The sequence below is a fragment of the Pipra filicauda genome, unplaced genomic scaffold (genome assembly GCF_003945595.2).
Source record: "Pipra filicauda isolate LSUMZ 115617 unplaced genomic scaffold, ASM394559v2 scaffold86_size2582843_pilon, whole genome shotgun sequence".
In the NCBI taxonomy this organism is placed as follows: Eukaryota; Metazoa; Chordata; class Aves; order Passeriformes; family Pipridae; genus Pipra; species Pipra filicauda.
In genome coordinates this window covers 1,729,790-1,751,212 of record NW_024105053.1, presented here as the reverse complement: position 1 = coordinate 1,751,212, position 21,423 = coordinate 1,729,790, and the positions used below count along the sequence as shown (strand labels likewise).

Below are 21,423 nucleotides of genomic sequence, written 5' to 3'. Positions count from 1 at the left end.
CACTTGGGGACATGGTTTAGTGGCGGACTTGTCAGTGATGGGTTAAGGGGTGGACTTGATGATCTTAGAGGTCTTTTTCACGTAAAAGTTTTTACATGATCCTATTGCAGCAGGGGTAAAATGGCACACTTCAGAGCAATAACGATCAAAAAATTTTAAAGAGTTTATCCTAGAAGGTGACTAGAATATGCAATATAAGTATAAAACATTAAAACTTCAGAAGTTATGACACACACTGGGTGTCATAATTATGGAAAATCACTGAGCATCTGCCTGTTCTAGGACTTCTTACATCTTTTTCTGTGAAACATCTGATAGTGGCTGTGTGGAGAACCTAGATTTGACTGCACATATGATTCTGATGAACTTTTAGCAAATGCCTGCCTTTTTTTCTTTAACTGTTACGATTACAGACAGTTTGACACCAGGCCTGCAAAATAAAATGGCCTGAAATTGCTCCCACATGAAGAATTTGGGGCTGTTGTCATTTAAGAGAGCAGCAGGAGGCACGGGTGAGGCTTTGAACTCGCAGGACATCTGGAAGGAGGGGACCGCAACACCTATTTCTGCTGACGCTGCACTTGGTTCACGTCAGCACGGGAACAATCACAGCGCTCGGCTGCCTTGCTTGATATTTCATCTCCTTTTGGAAAACAAAGAGCCCAGTAAAATCAATACCAGGCACAGCACCCGTTGGGAGCCTCTCACGCCCCGCTCCGCGGCTGAACCCCGGCGCTCTCAGCAGCTCCCGGGAAACGCCGTTCGCGCCACTCCCCATCCCGCCCTCTCTCCCTCCCCACGTCCATGTGCCTGGCTTTACATGTCCCCTCCCAGGGCCCGCCCCGTGGGCGAGGAGCCGGCCCCGAGCCCGAGCTGTCACCGCTCTCCGGCCGCAGCGCCCGCAGTCCCCGGCGGCCGCCGCCGCCGCCCCTTCATCCCTCCTTCCCTCCCGGGAAGTGCCTGCCCGGAATGCGCGTCCGGGGCCTCGCTGACTAGTTTGAAGGGTGGCTGGCCTGGGGAACAGCTGATAAGGGCAAATACAGATTTCTAGACCCAACTACGACTTATATACAGATATATATATAAAACATACATGATTACGTGTATCCGTAAAAGGATATTTATGCTGACCTCACAATGAGAAATGAGCCCATTCCTGCTTGCAAAGGCAAGCGACATTCCTGTGCTAGCTGTGACTTCTCAGTCAGACCTGGGCAGAGTGAGAAGGCTAAGCCTGACCCACCCGAAAGAATAGACCGGTCCGGTGGTCCCCGGGCTCTGCACCAAGCTGCTCACTTGAAAGAAGAGACCGTCCCCAGGCCCTGCCGTGGCTCCTGCAGCAGCACGTTGGATCCCCAGGAGGAATGCTATACAGGTAGGTTTTGTCAACTAACGTCTTTTGCATGTCTCTCGTTTTCCTCCAGAGTTTTCTGGGGAATGGGATAAACACAAAGAATGTGCCTGGTTGGTAACAGTGTTGTGCATAACGGAAAATAAGAGCTTGGCTGGCTGTGCTTTCTTTATTGCAAGTTTCTAGTGATAATCTGTCAGAAATCTCCAATTTTTATTTTAATTGAGGAAAGGACAGTACTAGATAGTGTGTGTGGCCTTTCCATGCTTCTGACAGTGTTGGCTCCCCTGCCATTTAAGCTTTCTGCAGCTTTCCAAAATACTGGGCCTGGCAATGGGTGGGAACAGCACTTGCATCCCGGCCATACCTGAGAGCAGTGCTTGTTTTCCTGGCCATTCCTGCCCTGACCTGCCATGCACAGCGAGAACAAAACTCTCCCGCTGTTCTAGTTCCTCAGACAGATGTCTGACTACAGAGGTAGGCAGCAAAATCTTTTGTCATTGAGGTAGTGAGGAAGGCCATGAATTGAGAATGGTTTACCTGAAATTTTAGTAGTATCAGTTTTTAAGAGGATGCATAAAGAAACGGGCATTAATATTAAGGATTTTTTGCAGATGATGCCACCAACCATTTTTTACCACACAGGTTGATGAAAGAACCCAAATTAGGAAGAGGAAGTGGGCACTCTCAAAGTCTAAACCTGGTGCTACAACTGACATAGTTTAGAGCGCTTGAGCTAATTTATCAGTTGATCAGCCTTTCAGTTTTTGCTTAATGTTGAGCACACCGTCCAATTTACTAACTGAAATTTAAGGATGTGTGAGTGTTGTTCAGTCATGGCCTTATTACCTGTATAGTTCAATTTCTGCACAAAACCCCTGAGTGTTACTTCTATGCTACTTCGTAGGGATGTACAAAATTAGATGTTGGTACAATGCCCTGAAATTGGTAACACTTTATATGCCTATGAATTTTATCGCCCTTGCATTGAGTATTTTACAGGCTTTTATGATAGATTAAAAATGCTGAGCGCTTGGATGTCAGAAATTTCAGTGTTTCTAAACCAATTTTTGGTTACATGCTTTGGCGCAGTCTCGCTGGTCTAGTGACACAGTTACTTCTGGCATTGAGTCACTGCTAGAATTTCTCCGTAGTGGTGAGACTCCCAAAAATGTTTTCTTTACTCTAATGTTTTGAAATAAAGCCAACTGGATTTCATTTCTCTCAGAAATTACATTAAAGTATTGCTGAAATAGGGTGAATTTTATTGTTTTTTTTTTTAATGCCTGTTTATGTTTTGCCCATATAAAGATGAGGACTGTGCTCTACAGAGATGAGTGGGTGTGACATATGCTGTATTTATAAACACTTTTGCAAGCTGTCATCTGAGTTTTCATGGCTGAAGAGAACTATGTTAATTTTAAATCTCGTATGGTATGTTATAAACCACAGTGGGATCTAGGAGTATTAGATGGAATTGTTTGAATAAAAGAACCCTTTCCACCCTGATCCATATCTATGTTTAGAATCTGTAGCATTGAGAAGAGCGACTTAAGAGAGGATGAATATGTCCTCAAAAGTTGAGTCTGACTATGCACAACTGTGCCTGTATGAAGAATCCTTGCTCTCATAACTGGTGTCACTGATGACAGGGAAATTATTTATGTGGGTTGTGAACTATTTCTACAACAAAGAGTGTGCAAGATTGGAGTCCTAACAATGCAGTAAAGTTGTCCCAGGAAAAATTCTTTCAGAAATTTTATTTTGCAATAGTCAGTTGGATGAACTTTCCCTTTCTTCTTTCTGAGTGGTGGAAACAGAAACTGACTTCTTTGATGATGTACCCTCTGTTGATCCAAACAGGGATGTGCGAAGTTATTTATCAGTTCCCCAACCTGTATTTTGAGGATGATGTCTGAACCCAAGATAAGCAATGTGCACTTCATATTTAACACTGAGTGAACAGCACACAGTCTCTTTGTGGGCCACTGCAGTACAGTCACTTCTGTAGCAAGGCCAAATATCTCTGGTATATGTTTAAGTTCTCTAGAAATAAAATTCTCAGCAACGTTCTTTTTAAAATAGTAAAAGACTTTGTCCAAAATTTAATCCCCATATGTTTGAAGTACTTTATTTTAACAATACTGAGACTACTTTTTCACATAAAACATTTCAACATGGTTTTGAACCGATTAGTTAGAACAATTTCTATTGAATATTTTTGGAAAATCGGGATTCATGAGAAATTGTTCCAAATTTATTACTTCACTGACACTCAGAAGGGTATTATAGAAGAAAAAAATTCCATTAGCATACAAGTCTGGAATTATGAGTAAGATACTGAACCTGGATGTTACTCTATAGCAACATGCAATCTCTGGTACCTTTGTGTATGGAAAATTCTTCTGATTAGCATTGGAGATTTGACCAGATTAGAATTTCATTTGATTTATGACCCTGTTTTATTTTCCCATTTTGGTTTTAGTGTTTACAGATTAAATAAAGCCCATTATGTACATGGAATGGATAAATATAATAGATAGATGCAAAGGACCTAATCAATCTTATGATGTCTTAGTAAAAAAAAAAAGTAAATTTGCTTGGAAAATCCTGCAGTCTTGGCATTAAAACTGATCTTAATTTTCAAGAGAGTTGTCTTAGAAAGTACTGAATATACTCCATAAGCAAAAACTAAAAGCGTGAAGGGTAATAAATGAGAATCTGAAAGAAGCTTTATTTAGACCCATATTTAGGGTCTTAAATTAGTGACCTGGTTTTTCAAAGGTACTGACCAGCCACAACTGTGCATGTGAGTTCCACCAGAGCACACAACTCTCCAGTGCTTCCAGAAACACACCTGTTCCTTGGGATCAGCAATGTGAAATTTTATAAACCTTTTTCTATACTTCTTTAACTTTTATTAAGTTGGATGCATAAAGTACTGTTCTAGGACACCTCAATTTTGCCTCATGTAGTCTTCCTTACCTAAGTTTAGGCAGAGGAAAGCCTGGCTTATGTAGTGAGGTCACTGAGGGACCTGAGATGATGGCTGGCAGCATTGTGGCACTTTTGTTTGGCTGTGAACTGACTCTTACTTTACGTTACCAGTTCCAGTGAGTATTTTCAAAAGAGAAACCATGGTTTTATTGCAGGTTTGGGAAGTCCTCAGCCAGAAGGTTTTTGCTATTTTTCACCTCTTTTCAAATGAAAATGATCCATCTCTGGAAATACTGACAGATATCTTTTTGTATCAAAAGCCAGAAACAGTATTTAAACATGAGTCTGAGCTTAGAGGGCAAAGTATTTTGTTAGTTTATCCTATTGCTTATTTTCACTATATGTATTTCTCTCCTCCTTGTCATTGCAGTTTTACTGCCCAAAATATAGGTGTAGTTTTCTATATTTTTGCAGCATATTGAACAAAAATTAGTTGTATAAGTACACAGTTTAACTCTGATACTCTTGAGGCCAAGTGTTAATGGACAGATGATTGTCTAGAATAGATAAAATAATTTCTTTTTTTGAGTGGAACTATATAAATTTCTGGATCCATGTCTCCCCCTTAAATGCTAGTGGATGGTTGCTTTTTCTTCATGTATATTGCCACAAAATACCACAAATTTTGTCTGAGTGTTTTTTCAAGTAACCAGTTTTAAACAACATATATTCATAAGTGACAGAGTCAGAGCTTTTCCTTGTGGTTTTTATTTAGTTTTAGTAATACAAAACTATCTCTGGGGCTGTAGAAACTAAAGTCACAGTAAATCTACTTGTCTTCCCAACATCTTCCCAAATTACATGATCCCATTGACCTAATTTATATGTGAAACCAGGAAAGTGGCAATGTTATGTGCAAGATTTTGTTATTATTGATTAACTTTTCTTGGTTTGAGTTCTGTGACTTGAGTACCAGCAGTCTAAGCTATAACATCAAAACACAGTAGTGTTTCTGCTTTTAATGTTGCGAATTATCGCAGTAATGTGCAAAGCTATTGAAATTCATGCTATAGCATATCAGAGCACAGAAACTTGTTAATACTACGTCAGAGTCATCATATGATAGGATAAAATTATAATCTGATTATAAATTTTCATGTCGTAGTTTTTGCATGTTGTGTAATGCTTACTAGGATGTTGTGAAGGAAAGCAGAATGCAGGTAAAGGTTTTGTAGGTCAGTGCCATTATTTAAAGATTTTACAATTTTCCAGTGTCATATTCCATTTGAGAAAAATGATTTTTCATCAAGAGGGGTGGATTTTTTGTTTTGATTTGTTTTGTTATTTACTGTTGTGGTATGTTGATGCTGGCTGGATGCCGGATCCTCGCCAAAGCCACTCTGTCACTCCTCTTCTCAGCTGGACAGGGGGAAGAACATAACAGAAGGTTTGTGGGTCAAGATAGGAGAGATCACTCAGCATTTACTGTTACGGGTGAAACAGACTAGACTTTGGGAAATTAATTTAGTTTATTACCAATCAAATCAGAGTAGGGTAATGAGAAATAAACCCAAATCTTAAAAAACCCCAAACATTCCCACCCACTCTTCCCCTCTTCACAGCACTAACTTCACTCCTGATTTCTCTATCTGCTCTCACTGAGTGGAGCAGGGGGATGGGGAATGGGGGTTTTGTTCAGTTCATCACATGTCATCTCTGCCTCTCCTTCTTCATCATGGGGAGGGCTTCTCACACTCTTCCCCTGTTCCAGCGTGGGGCCCTGCCCAAAGGAGACAGTCTTCCAAGAACTTCTCCAACAGGAGTCCCTCCAAAAGGTTGTGGTTCTTCACGAACTGCTCCAGTGTGTGTGTCCCTCCCACAGGGTGCAGTCCTTAGGAACAGGCTGTTCCAGTGTGACTCCCCCATGGGCTCCTGGGGGTCCTGTCAGCAAACCTGCTCCAGTAGGCTCCTCTCTCCATGGGACCATGTGTTCTGGCAGGAGACTGCTCAAGCATGGGCTTCCCATGTGGTCACAACCTCCTCTGGACATCCACCTGGTCCTGTGTGGGGTCCTCCATGGGCTGCAGGTGGATCTCTGCTCCCCTGTGGATCCCCATGGGCTGCAGGAGCACAGCTGCCTCACCATGCTCTGCACCGTGGCCTGCAGGGGAATCTCTGCTCCAGTGCCTGGAGCACCTCCTTGCCTTCCTCCTTCGCTGACCTTGTGTCTGCAGGGCTGCTCCTTTCATGCATTCCCACTCCTCTCTCCCAGCTGTGTTTGCTCTTGTGTAGTAATTTTTCCCCCTTCTTAAATCCATTATTCCAGAGGCGCTGTCACTGTTGGCTGGTGGGCTTGGCCTTGGCCAGCAGCAGGTCCATCTTTAGACATAAAAATGTGAAAGTATGTGGTATGAATATGAATTAAAATATTTTCAGACTTCTGTCAAGGTTGGTAATGGTGAAGATGCAACTGATTTTAAAAAATTTTTTCCTTTAATCTGAAAATGAAAAAACATAAAAATTAATGGTTTCAAAGTCAGAAATTAAAAACCTTTATTGAGATAACAATTGCCATCTTACCTTCTTAAAGATTTTTGGGTTTTTTTGCATTTCTTTGGGAGGAATAGAATTCTCACCACTTTTCACATATGATTTCAGGCATAGGACTGTCTGAAAATTAAACAGATATGGCCTTATATTCTCTCCACTATGTCCTTAGCCCTCAAAAATTAAGGATCATTTATCTGTGTTTAGGGCAAGATGGAACAATAATAATAACAACTCTAAAAATTTTAAACCCATCAGTGTCCTACCTACTTTAATGTATATATTTTGTGAAGTCTCAAGAGCTTTAGAAAAAGCAATAGCAGTGGAAATGAAGAGTGGAACGTCACAGCTAAAACGGAGAGACCCTTACATCTCATGGACAATGCTGGCTTTTGGGATACAAGCAAGGCTGGTAAAAGCAATTTTACATTATTTCTTGTATGTCATTCTGGCAGTGCTTCTTAGGCAGCAGCCAACAACTTTTCCCAAAATGACTCTTTCAAATGGAACTTTATAAATGCAGGCTCCATCCTGGGTGACTTCCATGTCACCAGTAGCTCAGGTTGGAGCACACTTGACAGTGCTTCTGTGCAGGACAGGAGGCTTGAGCCAGGAGGCCATCCAGGTGAGATTTTAAGCAGAGGGATTGGACACTTTAATGCATCTTACAGGCAAGGGCCTATGTTGAACTTTGAATACAGGAAACGTTAGGCCAAGACCTTTCTAATTCAACAGCTTCAGGGGACCTGTAGCAAGGGAAAGAGAGCCCAGTCTGTGGTGATTATGCATGGGCAAACAGATAGGTTCTGTGTCTGGACTGTTGGCTGAGGCTGGTGGATTATTCCGGTCCCTGCAGCCAGAGGCAGCTCATTTGGCATGTTCTTCTGGTAACTTTTCCATCAGGCTCTTCTGTGTGCAAGTGCCGAGCTGCTGAGGACCAGAGTGGCCCAGTCCTAACCTGGCACTAGCCAGCCTGTGTCTGTCTGTGTCTTGTTGGTGATGATGAGTGGGATGGCTCCAGCCCACCCCATCCCTGTTCCTCTGTATCTGCTTGTACCCAGCCTTGGCTGCTGCTGCCTATTCCCTGGGGCAGAGTCTGGCACTGTCTGGCTGGGTGACCCCAGTGCTGCCAAGAGCAGAGGGTGCAGAAAGACTTTTCTTCCTCCCGGCACAGTCATCCACCTTGGAAGCATCAGACTTAGTGCAGAAAATGAAGGGGAGAAGTGCAGATGTACTCACCATCTGCACGTGTTAAAATTATCACGTGGACACAATTCTGTTAAATCCTTGATGCCCTCGTGTTACATCCACAAGAAATTCTGCCTCTCTTTTTCTGTGGGGGTCAGCTGCAAATATTTCATGCTTGAATATCTAAGAAGTTGAAAATGTAATTGGAAATTTATGCTTTGTAGGCATACATGGTTAACACAAATGTATGTTTAAAACCCTGTTATGAATAGCCTGATTGAAGAGTGAAGGTCTTACTGATGAGTAAAATCAGTAGAGTACTCTTCTTGTGGAGTACTCTTCAGGAATTATGAAAAGGTTTTCTTGATTCGTGTAGAAGCAATATAGAACTGTAACAACTATAAATAACTGTGGCAACCCCAGCATCCTCTGACTAAATCTACAGGCAACCCTTTGGCTCAAGAGCAGTTGATGGGACATATCCTTTATATTTACTTCAACATTAAAACATGTCTGTTTATCTTGAGATACCATTATATGGTAGCTTCACATGATTTTGTTGGTAATCAACCAGTTATAATTTTCTCTTCAGGAACTTCTGGGTTTTAAACTACTATTGGAATGTTGTCGTTTAAAACATAATGAACTTTCCTGATTCCTTCAAACTTCCTACAGCCTTTTAGCTCCATCAAAAGTTCACTCTGTGATAGAAAGTCAATTCCTTTTTCACAGTAATTCACTCTTTGCTAACTCTGTTATTTGGAGTAGAAAATGTACCTTTAAAAATATTGCAAGCTTTTGAGCTTTGAGAATTAAAGTGGAGAATATGAAAGTTTCTATAGTCAAGCTTTAATTTTTGTATTTTTCCTTAATTCAATAAGAATACCAGCGTTGCTTGTTTGTTTGCTTGTTTCTTTTTTAAGGGGACAGGAAAAAGCCTATTTTCTTTTTAAAAAATCATATTTCAGTGAAATACTGTTGTTTATGTATGCCACTCCCCTCTAGTGAATAAAAGTGGAATTGCTCCATCTCATGCCATGCCGTGGACCCCAGATACAACTGGATTATGGAATTTTTCTTCAACTTTGAGTGACAGAGAGTTATCTTTCTTCAGAGGAACAATGTGAACTTTTTTCTGCTTTTTCTTTAAGGACCAACTAGACTTGCATTGCCAAGCATGTCAAGTTTGCTAAAATCTGTCTTTTACACACACATAATGCCCCAGTAAATATAAAATGAACTTTAACAACAGCAAAACTGTATTAGTTATTACTCCTGTGTCTGTATATCTTTGGTTTAGAGTAATAGTTTCATGCTTCTTGCCCCTGTTTACATAAATGAAGCATTTATTTTAACAATGTTTACTTTTTTCTTGATTATTGAAAATATTTTTATGTAGTAATATTAACTCCTCCATGATAGGTTGATGTTTGCTTTATTAAACCCTTAAGTAATTAATATCAATGCTAGAGTGGTTTCGTCACAGATGGGTGTGCAAGCCAAGATAAAAATATGTTTTCACTTGGACATTTTTGATGAAGAGGTAAGAGAGGAAGCTAGTGTTATAAATATGTGGTGTACATGATAAGTATTCTGTCAAATGTCACTTAAAAAGTTAACAAGTGTGGAATTTCTCTGGCCAGAAACCAGTCAAATAGTTCAGTGGACATACAAGTCTGTCTTTATCAGCCATGGAGAGAAATGCACGCACTTAGGTTCCAATTAAACATCTGAAGTACACAGCTAAAACATGCTCATACTCAGAAGCTGATTGTTCCTATTGACTGCACATTACAGATACCTCAGGCTAGCATGAGATAAATCCTGAATGTGGTAGTCTCTAAAAAATCTATTTGTGTCTGCTTCTTTGCTCATTAATTATTCAATTTATTTGAATAATAAATGTGCCACTAACCAGTGATGCTGGTGAAAACCCCTTCTTCTTTTAACCTGACAACCAAATTTAGTCCATTAGGGTTGCACAGGCTGTGCAGATCACAAGCTTAGAAAAGTAAGTAGCCTCAAGAAGTTGTATAAGATGTAGAAGTGGTGAACCCTGAATCAACACAAAATCTGATGTGAGGCAAATGTGTGGTGAAAAATGTTTCATAGGAAAAAAGAACATGGGTCCAAAATTTTTTTCAGTCATGACTAAGAAATGCAGAGGTATGCTGAGAGTAGAATTTGCTTTACAGAGCTTCCTATGTTTATATATCATACTCACACATTAAAACTAACACCAAGCATTCACCTCCCTGAAGCCTAAAGAGTGGGATGTGTGAATATAGCTGAGAGGCCAAGTGTAACACATTTCCTTGTTTTCTTTCCTTTAGGGATATTTTACATGTCACGTCTTTGCACTTTTCTGACACCCAAAGATGCAGTTCACTCTAGTTCTTAAAGGATGGCAGATGTTGTTTGTAAAGGCTACAAGCACATTTTTTTTCTTTTTCATTAAAAGAATTGTTAAAATATATGAGGTCAAATCCCATGGCATCTGGTTAGGCAAAACTCACACTCAGATTTGAGGACTATAGCTTTTTTAAAAAAATTGATGTACTGTGCTGTACATCACTGCAGCTCTGTATTTTCTTCCTTTGTCTCAAAAGGATAAATGCTGTTTGTTATTGCACAGCATTTTCAAAACTGTGGTTGAGAAGTACTATTACAGAACTATTATTAAAAATGATCTCTTTTCCAGAGAAATCAGTGCTTGCCCAGCCAACATTTGTTTTTGAAAAGAAGGATCGTCTTTTGAAGGTGAAAAGCTTTTTTTTTTACTTTATTGATGAAAATTGCTGAGAAATGGGGTTTCTATAGAAATTATCCTAGTAGTAGTAAAAGATTTTAGCCCAGGCTAAGACTTGTAATAAGTGATCTCAAAATAGAACAGGGAAGAGTAGAAAGTACAAACAAGGCTGCTTTTAATGCATATATGCTGAACTGGTATACTTTGTGTCTTGGTCTAGAAAATGACTGTTCTTTTTTCCTTGACCTTTCCATACCTTTTTTTTTTCCCCCAGCGTCCTGCAGAAGACCCAGTTTGCAAAGCTGAAAATGGTAATAACCTCTTTATACACTTCATGTATAATACACAATGGGTTATTCATAGGTCTGACTGTTGCCTGGGAAAACAGTGTTTGCACCCTTACTTTGTAGGAGCAGGGGCAAATGCCTGTCAGTGGACTAAGACCCTGTGGGTTGTAAAGCAACCTACTATGTCCTTATATACATGTCCCTGTCTTACCTCAAGAATTCCTCCGTCCTAACTCTCATATTTACCAGAAAGACCAACTCCAGAAGCCCTGAAAATTGACCAAACATATTCATGAGCTTCTCACTGCCTTTTCTATTTGTTTAGGCAGCATTATAGTATAACTTCTCATTCTTAATGTCTTCTGGGCTATGAACTGATTCTGAGGGCTTGCTTTGAGTTCCCTGAACTTAGTAGAAATAAAGAAGACTCCCTAGGGCTTTGTGGCAGGTGTTGACTGAGATTCCAAAGACCTCTTGCTCTTAGGTATTGCCTTAAATCTGTTCTGTAAGTCAGTCCTAGAATTTATTGTGTTCAGGTTTTAATTCTATATCATAAGATTGTGCTGAAATCTCCTGCCAACCTGTCTCTGCATAACATTATATTTCCTGTTCTCTAGATGTCATTAGTTGTTCCAGAAAACGTGCAAGATCATCATCTTTTACTTTCCAAAAGTCTGGCGCTCAGCCTAACATTGGTATGACATTTAGCTCCTGTCATGTTCTAATTCCTGTAGTTCCGTATTCTTATCTGGTGAAGAAGAGAATAAATTTTCCTGTCTAAGAAATGTTTTTGCACTATAGGCATACTGAAAGTCATGAAAATTAAACACTGATATACTCACTGGTAATTTCCAATAAATACCTTTTTAAGTAAAAATATATTCTTTTTCCATACTTATATAATTACACAAAGTTGAAAAATCTATATATTTCATATAATTTTCTAGAGTTGCTCACACAGTCAAGGGAGGAGGAAAGCTGGAAAGGAGCGATATTCCCTGGCTTCTGGAAGAGATCAGCATTTTTTCCCTGGGCAATACTTAAAAATGTAAAGCAGTTTCCAAAAGGGCTCCTCCTTCTGTCCAGCAAACAGCTAACTGGCAAGGCCCTTCAAGGACTGTATGTTGCTTCCATGGGAAATGCAAACAAATCACTGAGTGCAGAAGGACTGATCTGTTTTTTACAATGTTTATGTAACATGTGGATGGGACCAGAAAGGTACTTCTGAATTTAGGCATTGATATGTTCTAATTATTAATATAAATTAATAATTCATTAATACACATAGTGTACACTATGTGTATTAATACATTATAGTGTACACTATTTTTTGTTTTATATAGTTCTGTGACACACCCGAATGTAGCTCAGAGGATTTAAGATATGCTAAGCTTGGTTTACTCTGAAAATTATACTGAGATCATACAAAAAAAAAAATCATATATATGGTAGAAATTGTAGGGTATTCCTATGATAACATGGGGTGCAGAAGGAAACTTGAGTATTTGACCTCTTGACTGCCCGCACTGTTAAAGTGATAGCTCACTCCTTGGTTCTGTTTTGGATCTCTCCAGCTGGAGGTCTCCAGGACAGAATTCCAGTTACAGAGGGGATTAGCTGTGTGCCTGAGCCAGGCTGTGCCCTCAGCCTCAGAGACCTCCCCGAATAAGCAGTATAGACATTACCTAACAGTTTACTTCATAAAGCTTGTAGATAGCAGATAATAATTTACTCTACCGTCACTGAAGGCATGACATCAACCTGGCTAACTCTAAAATTGATCTTTCTGATCTTTCCTATTCTCCAAACAGATGATAATTTCAGTCTCTTATTCTTTCAGATATGGCTCTCACACAGAAAAGAGGGAGATCATCTTCCTTTACCATCCCTCCTACCTTCCCTCCCTCCCAGACAGGTAATTAAAAATAAACATTTATGTAGAAAAGCAGGTATTAGCTACAATAAAGAGGTGTACAGAAATGCTTTTTCAGCAGGACATAGCTGAAGTGCATTGGACTAGTCTGGTATTTAGACAGAAAAAAGGAATGTTTTAGGAGGAGGACTGGCACTTCAATAGAAGACATGTTTTTTGCATCCTGCAGGGTTGGGGTGGAATCTTTGAATAATTTGCAAATAGGCAATTACAGAATGTGGTACAAATTATATTTGAAAAAAACTAGAATGTACTTACAGTAATTACATCAATAGTTTGCTTGCAATTTAATGGTGATGGAATATAGGAATATAATTTTCTATCCAGTCTTCCACCTAACCAGTGACCCAGGGAGTATTCTCCCACTTAGCACTAACAGGAACAATGAAGTGGTCTTGAATCCTAGTTTATGTCTCTTACCAGAGTCAGGTCCTTGACAGACAGTGGCATAAAGGATTTCTAAACAATTATAAAAGGACACAGCACTGCAAAAGCAACAAACCACACTGTTTCTGCAATGAAAATGTAGTGATTGTATGTAGGGTATCAGTTGTGCCATTTGAGGACAAGTATGATGTCCTTAAGGGGAAGGGAGCACCTAAGATTCAGAGATGCTTGTGGTGCAAAAGAAAGACGGTCCAAAAAAGGTTACAAGTTTTATTAGTAAATAACATACTTGGCATGGAAATTGGTACAAGTTAGTCCCTGATCTCCTAGTATGAGCAGTGGGTTTTGGATAAAGGGGTAGGGTGAAAGGAAAGAGAGAGATGAATTAGACAGTGAGAGAGAGAGATAAAGAAAGAGAGAAAAAGAGATCACTAGTCCTAGCTTCAGCTGATGGGGTGTCCAGGGCCCTGGTGTGCACATGCACCTGGGGTTCATGAGGGTACCTTTTTATAGAGAAGTTTTTCCCACCCTGTTATAAGTTTCTCACTTTCTATGCAAATCATTTACCATTAGCAGTCTGTTCTTCAAGTCTTTCTGGAAATGAGTTGGAGGCTTTGGGTGTCTTGGGTGGTCTTGATCCCCCCTACAGTCCATCCCCACTTCTCAGCCTCATTCCTGTGATTGCACTGTGCTGTGTTGTGCTTATCTCCAGGAGCCAGAACAAGGACTTTCGTCCCCCAAAAAGTACATATCCTGTACTTTCACACAGCATGTTATTACCAACAATCCTTGGCTGGCTCCACAGCTATCCACATGTTGGTGACAGACACAATAACCTGCTTATCTTCTAGGCTTTGACAACATAGTTGTCATCACTTTTTTACTGGCCTTTGATATCTTTATTAAAACAGTGAAAGCATCAGTAGTGCATTGCCATCATTATTACAGTAATTCTGAAGCTCTTTTTAGCAGAATAGGACAGGGTACATTTATTTATGCCCATATGCTTGGGCCTCGTTTATTCATCTTAATAATGCCCAAAACTCAACTAGATGGCATTGCCATTTCAACGACTTATACAAAACAGCAGCACCCAGTCTCCAAAGCTGAAAAAAATTTTGAGTTTAAAACATTCAATAATATCCAAAACACTTCTGTCTCTGACATAGCCAGGAAAGCTATGGTGCTTTCTGTGCCTAAGTCTACCCACTTGTAAAAGTCAGATAGTAAACAGCTATCTTGGAAAACTTCATTAGATGGATAGGTTAGAATATTGTTCAGATACCTCCAAAATAGGGAGGGGTTACAGAAACATGAATTAATGATTAAAATTTGTTATTATTAATTATTGAAGTTTAATTTCCTTTTCTGTAGTAAAGAAGAATAACATATTCATGACTGCAGCTCTTCTTCGAAGAAACCCTGACTTCATAAAAAGTACAAAAGAAGGTAACTGTCGTTGTAAGAGTTTCTCATTGTAGTTGCACAAAGACATTCTTAACAGATCTAGAAGACATAAAAATATCAGCTATTTTCCATAATGAGTGATAGGCTAAGTGTCTTTATGCAATTTATAGGTTATTCATTTGACAGTGCAAATGTCCTATGAACTCTGGTCTGAGTATCACTCTGACTACTTATTTGCTGAGTGGACTGAATATAACCGAATAGAACTGAATATAGCCTTGAATAGTGAAATTCCATGCTTCTGAGTACTTCTACTCCCAGAGAAGGCAATGAAAAACCCTATTGGCATCTGCAGAGGAGGTATTAAATCTGAAATGCCAGAAGACAGATCTAAAACAAAGCAGTAAATACAAGTATGAATATAAATATATATTTAAATATATAAATAGAAATATATTTTATGAACACAAATATGTATGTTTATGTATATAACACATTACTTTTTTATCCTGATAGGGTAACAGGGGTTGGTTTCACTGCAGAGTCATGTATTTCAGAAAGCATTACAATTTTTCAGAATATGTAGCAAGTAAACAACAATAAATATTATTTTGAAATGTTTTGAAACTTTCAGTTAAAGAGGCAAGACATACAGGTATGGATTAGGTGTGAAGAAAAAGTTTCTGTTTAAATATTTTGTGTTTGTATTTTGCAAGGATCCTTGTCACCAAGTCAATTGCGGAATGTCATTAGACCTGCCATTTTACAACCCCCACAAGCCATGACCTGTCCTGAAAATCCTGTAGTATCTCTAGTGACTAAGAAAGAAGCATCTGTTCAGGTAAAAAGAAAAATAATTTTCCTGGCTAATGTATGTTTGGAGCTCAAATTAAAAACACACACACACACACACACACACACACACCCCAAACAAATAAAAAAACCCCCACCAAACAAAACAGTGCTGTTTTAAAACAAGTTATTTCACTTTATGATTTTCAAGAAAGTTCCCATACAATTCTCAGTGGAATTGTTGGATTACTGACTTGATATGGTGTTAAGCTCATGCTGAATGTCTTTGATCCCCATATCACCATTGGCCAATCAGAGCTCAAATCAGTCCAACAGTTTAATTACCTAGGTAGCCTCATCTCCTCGGATGGTAAGATTGATGGAGAGATAGACAACAGGTTAGCAAAGGCATACAGTGATTTCGGAAAGCTTCATAAAAGAGTTTTGTGAAATAAACACTTGAAAAAAAGTACCAAGATCAGTGTTTACAGAGCCACTGTGCTGTCTACTCTTTTATATGGATCTGAATCATGGGTCATCTACCGCCACCACCTGCGTCTCCTAGAACGCTTCCATCAACGCTGCCTCCGTACAATCCTAAACATCCACTGGTCAGACTATGTGACCAATACATCTGTTCTAGAACAAGCAGCAGTCACAAGTATTGAGGCCATGTTACTGAGAACACAGCTGCGATGGGCAGGACACGTCTCCAGGATGAAGGACCACCACCTCCTTAAGATCCTGCTCTATGGTGAACTTGCCACTGGCTGTCGCAAGAGAGGAGCCCCAAAGAGAAGATACAAGGACTCCCTGAAACAACATCTCAGCCTTGGCCACATTGATGAACATAACTGGTCTACTCTGGCCTCCAATCGGGAGGTCTGGAGACACACCATCTATAACACTGCTGATGCCTTTGAGAACACACGCAGGATCACTCTCGAGGAGAAAAGACAGCGCAGAAAGAATCGTGTCTTGTAGAATTTACCATCTAAGGAGTCTTTCTGCTGTGCCTTTTGCAACCGGACGTGTCTATCTCGTATTGGCCTTCTTAGCCACCAGTGCGCTTGTGACAAACGTGGGTAGAGCCCTTCCCAAAGACATGATGAATGTCTTTGAAAAGCCATGTCTTCTCTGCAGGCTGTCCCACCTTTCTGATGTGAGGGTTCTGTGGGCAAATCAGCTTTGGGTCTTCTGGATTTTGTTTTTTTAGAAAGTGAGATTTTAACATTTTAATTCAGGGCACTGGCTGGAGGAAGCTCTGCCAACTACCACATATCTACCTGTAACTACCTGTATCTATAGTTGTCTGTCTATCTATATATCAGTACCTGGATTCTAGAAAATCTGTTTAAGCAGAAAATACACAAGGTCTAATTACTCCATCTGGTTTTATTATTCCTAGCTATCTGAAGACAGCTCTTATTCCTCAGCTGAGTATTCAGCAAGTTCCAAAACAGCAGTGAGGTCATCTACTACCAGAAATCTTTCTATCTCTCAAACAACACAGTAAGTTTTTATTTATTATAATTCTACATAATTTTATCACTTGGCTGATGGCATGCCCTTTCATCCTTCATGTCTAACATAGTACTAAACCAATGTTATCCACACCCACACAGAGTTCAGTGATGTTTGTGTGTGGTACCAATGTTTGCATGTGCTAACATGAGCTTCACATGCCATAAAAATGGACTCCAGACTGGAATTAACCTCTGTGGGACAGTTTGCTTCTCACTAGCAACCACCAAGCCAGAGACTATTCGGTTTGCCATCTCTCTTCTGATTGCATATCTGCTACACCTCATAAAAAGGTGTAAAGAAACTCAGGAAGTTTCAGTCTTTTGAGAAACTACTAAAATATGTCAGCATATTGGACCCAAGAGGCATAGAGAAAAACATATAAGATTGATTTGGAAGACCAAATTCAATTGACGCTCTACTTCTGCTCACAGAATATTGTGCTTCTGGCACAAATAGCAAGCTGTGATGACTGTGATAGGCTGGCATTTCTGTGAAGCACAGACTTTACAATTTCTCCGTGGGGAAGATGACTTCCTTGGACTAGGATGTTACCCCACCCTCTTGACACTGTATGGGAACGAAAAAGCTCATATTGTTGCAAAAGTGGGCTATTGCCTCCTTCTGAAGACTGGCTTGTGAGAATATTAGGTCTGTGGTTAGCCAGTTTAGTGTCAGCAGGTGATCTTGTGGGTATTAATACTGCTTGCTGATGGTTGATGAGGGTTATTTACATGGAAGCTGTGAGCATCAGGAATCCCTCTGATATCAGTTGTGATGACAGAATGACTTTTTAAAATTCCTAGGGCCACAGATAACAGATTTGTGATGTTGCCTAATTGCCCTTCCCACCTAAAGAAGGGGGAAAATATGTTAATTGCAAAGGAGGCTGTGCCAGTCTTCTACAGGGCTGGATGGGCCACAGATAAAAAGTTGGGATGCACAATGCCAGGGTTCTAAGGAGAAAAGGGATTTTTAGATGTACAAACAACTTTCATTCTTAATGCTTATCCACGAAAAGAACATCATTAGAGGGCGGATGCTCACTGTGATTTTGGAAGAGCCAGCCTGTCCCTTTTTATTATAATTAACGCTGTGATGATGCCCTGTGAGGACAACATGGAGCCACAGAGTACACTGGATTTTTAGCAGATTCAGAATGATGGTAATGCACATATTGGAAAAGCTAAATCAGTCTGTATTGATACTTTTGATCTACTTACCTTCTGTCACCTGCACAGTACCTAGGTAAAGATAGGTAACTTTCTCTTCTGAAGTAGATAGAGAAATGCAATGCAGTGTTTCAGTGTTGACAAGTTAAAGGTGCTTTTCTTTTTTTTAAAAGAGAAATTGCTAATCTGTGGTGTTTGAGCCTCATTAATTCTGTATATCGCCATTGGGGTAAATGTCAGTTTATTTGACAGTTGAAAACTAATTTAATTACAACCAGTGCTTACTGCTCTTCTGAGATTGCAGGAGGGTGTAAGTGCCATTCTTCTGATATGTATTAAGTGACTGATGCTTTAAAATTCTTAAGTAAAATCTTTCTAGCAGAGCTGTTTTCTCATAAATAACAAAAAATTTTATTAAACTCCACATGCTAAACTCCACTTCACATGCTAAACAATAGTGAACACTGCAAGCAGATCATTGCTAAGAAAATATCTTTTTAGGTTTGTTTTTGATTTTCAATCAAGGCATAACTACTGACAGTTGTTTACAAAATTAAATGCAGAGACATATAACAGCAGGGATTGCTGCTGCCTGCAGACATCTCTCTCACTTTCTCTCCTCTTCCACTTGTTCTCTATATGATATGGTTCTGTGGAGAGACAGAAATGGCTTGTAAGCCCTCTGCAGTTGCTGCAGCTGTCCATGTCCCAGGAAACCACCACCAGTTTTATTTCCTGGGCTGGCTGTAGTAATGAGCTGAAAAAGAGAAATTTGCAGTTGCTTGATTCTGATTAAAAGTTTGGAAATCTTGTGCCACAAGTGACAGAAATACAGTGCTGGGAAAACAGCCTTCTGGTCATGTATTCAGCTTTGCACAAGGATTTGCTTGGAAAATGAGAGGGTTCAAGGCTAGCACTGTACATTGTTCCTTGTTAGTGATCATGCCTTGAATTCAGTGACTTTATTTTGCATCTCCTGGTACACTTAGTTCTTGCTAGGCAGCAGCATAAGGGTATTGAGCTTTTAATAACATTTTAAGGCTGGTCCTTCCAGTTAACTGTCTCAAAAAATAAAGATTCTGCACTGATTAATTTTTTCTTACATTTCTGAAAATAATCAAAATCCATTTCCCACATTATTTCTTTGAAACAAGCCTCTAGTTCCTGTTTTTTGGCTCCTTTGGTGTGCTGTCCTTAAGAAGTTGCTACCGGAGCAGCACAGAAGTAGCAGATGAAACTTCAGGATGGAAACCGATCAAAATTCACTGAATTTTAGAGAGGGGTGTGTTTAAGGATAAGAAACTCATTAATTTAAGTACACTTCAGATTCCCTCTTCATGGCCCAAAACATGTATAGGACACTTCAAGGATGAAAAGAGATGTATTTTCTGATTTTTCTCTTTAATTTTTGCTCTTAGTCTTAGCAACACATCAAGCATGAGAGTATTAAGGAACATTTTTTTCATTAAGTGTAAAATGGAGATAGGTAGTGTTTGGTAAGCCCTTTATACTTGAAGAGATTTCAAGCACACTGCAGTCGTGAACACAGAAACTATGTTTTAGAGGTAATTATCAAAGTTCTGTCAACAAAGCCCAGCTTATTAACAGGAATATCCTCTGAATGACATATGTGCTGTTAAACCCTCCCAAGAATTATAAACAGTGTGAAAGAGAAGTAAGTGGTGCTGAAGTATGCGGTTTGTGACGCAATATCAGATTGTCTTCCTGCCAAGTCATCCTTCTGGAACAGAATGTGACCAAAAAACAAAAAAAGCAAAAGCAAAAGCAAACCAGCATCAGAGACAACTTCTACATAAAGAAGTTTACAAGGACTTTTCTAGTGACTTTTACAAAAAATGGACCATGTTAATGTTAAAGTGGGTTTGTAATTAGCAGGTCAAATCACATCTCCATTTATATTAGAATATTCTTGAATTTAATCCCAAAACTACAGTTGTCCAGTACCAAAGGATTGCAAGTATCCCCTTCCTTTCCCTGCCCTGCCCTGCCCTCCCCTCCCCTTCCCAAACCTTCCCAAACCTTCCCAAACCTTCCCTTCCCTAACCTTCCCACAAAGGGAAAGCTGGAAACAAAAGTAACTCATTAAAGTTTTGGGGTAAGACACTTCCCTGAGGAGGAAAAGGCATGTTGTTTTGCTTTTTGTTCTTTGCTTTTAAGGAACATCCTCAATAATCTTCATGAAATGCAGCAGATACTCTCTGTTCCTTTTGTGAAGTGTTACATAGAGAATATTCTCAGATTCTCTTAATGAATTTCATTGCTTACACAGTCATTTTTTGTCTTTAATGTTAGGTGTGGGAAATCTTTAAAAAGCTTTAAATTATCCTAAATAGCATTCTTATGCTATTTTGTTCCCACAGAAGTCAGTTGCTTGAAGAAAGAAGTGTGAAAACCAGCAGCAGTTCTGATTTTGTGTTTGGGGAAAACATGGTTGAAAGAGTTTTGGTAAGATCTGTAAATGCCAGCAGACTTTTTATCAAGCTTAATGTAATTAAGCGTATAAATTTTTCAGATATTGATTATTTTTAGCTGCTCCTGTTCTTTTAAAGATGGACCAATATGCACTTCTATTTTGCTCGTTTTTTGACCTGAAAAGGATTTTTATAGATATTTAGGTTTTTAGATATTCCATGTAAAACACACACAACATGAAATAAAGGAATGTGGTCCCTACCACTGTATAATTAATTTGTATCATAACTCTGAAGAGATAGGATACCTGAAGGGAACCTGCAAGAGAGATGGAGAGAGACTATTTACAAGGGCTTGTAGTGACAGGACAAGGGGGGATGGTTTATATTAGATATTAGGAAAAAATTCTTTACTCTGAGGATGGTCAGGCCGTGGCACAGGTTGCCCAGAGAAGCTGCGGCTTCCCCATCCCTGGAAGTGTTCAAGGCCAGGTTGGATGGGGCTTTGAGCAACTTGTTCTTGTAAAAGGTGCCCCTGTCCATGGCAGGGGGTTGAAATGAAATGATCTTTAAGGTTCCTTCCAACTCAGGCCATTCTATGATCCTGTGATAAATAAGTATGAGCGAAAGATTGGACACCCATCCTAGACAGTGTCATTGCTAAAGCATATTGGGCACACTTGTGAGACAGCTTAATGGATTGAGTCCTGAAGGCGC

General features: G+C 39.6%; 1 protein-coding gene across 1 annotated transcript in view; it reads left to right on the top strand.

The window, feature by feature from the left end:
• Nucleotides 1-924: 924 nt before the first annotated feature.
• The window catches only part of RANBP3L (RAN binding protein 3 like), a 34,373-nt gene continuing 13,874 nt past the window's right edge, over nucleotides 925-21,423 (top strand). Inside the window, exons 1-9 of the mRNA XM_027745703.2 lie at nucleotides 925-1,375; nucleotides 10,725-10,783; nucleotides 11,047-11,083; nucleotides 11,677-11,754; nucleotides 12,900-12,974; nucleotides 14,754-14,828; nucleotides 15,503-15,627; nucleotides 16,987-17,090; nucleotides 20,656-20,740. Coding sequence (XP_027601504.1) covers nucleotides 1,138-1,375; nucleotides 10,725-10,783; nucleotides 11,047-11,083; nucleotides 11,677-11,754; nucleotides 12,900-12,974; nucleotides 14,754-14,828; nucleotides 15,503-15,627; nucleotides 16,987-17,090; nucleotides 20,656-20,740 — 876 coding nt within the window. The 5' untranslated portion in view covers nucleotides 925-1,137. The remainder of the gene's footprint in view (nucleotides 1,376-10,724; nucleotides 10,784-11,046; nucleotides 11,084-11,676; nucleotides 11,755-12,899; nucleotides 12,975-14,753; nucleotides 14,829-15,502; nucleotides 15,628-16,986; nucleotides 17,091-20,655; nucleotides 20,741-21,423) is intronic.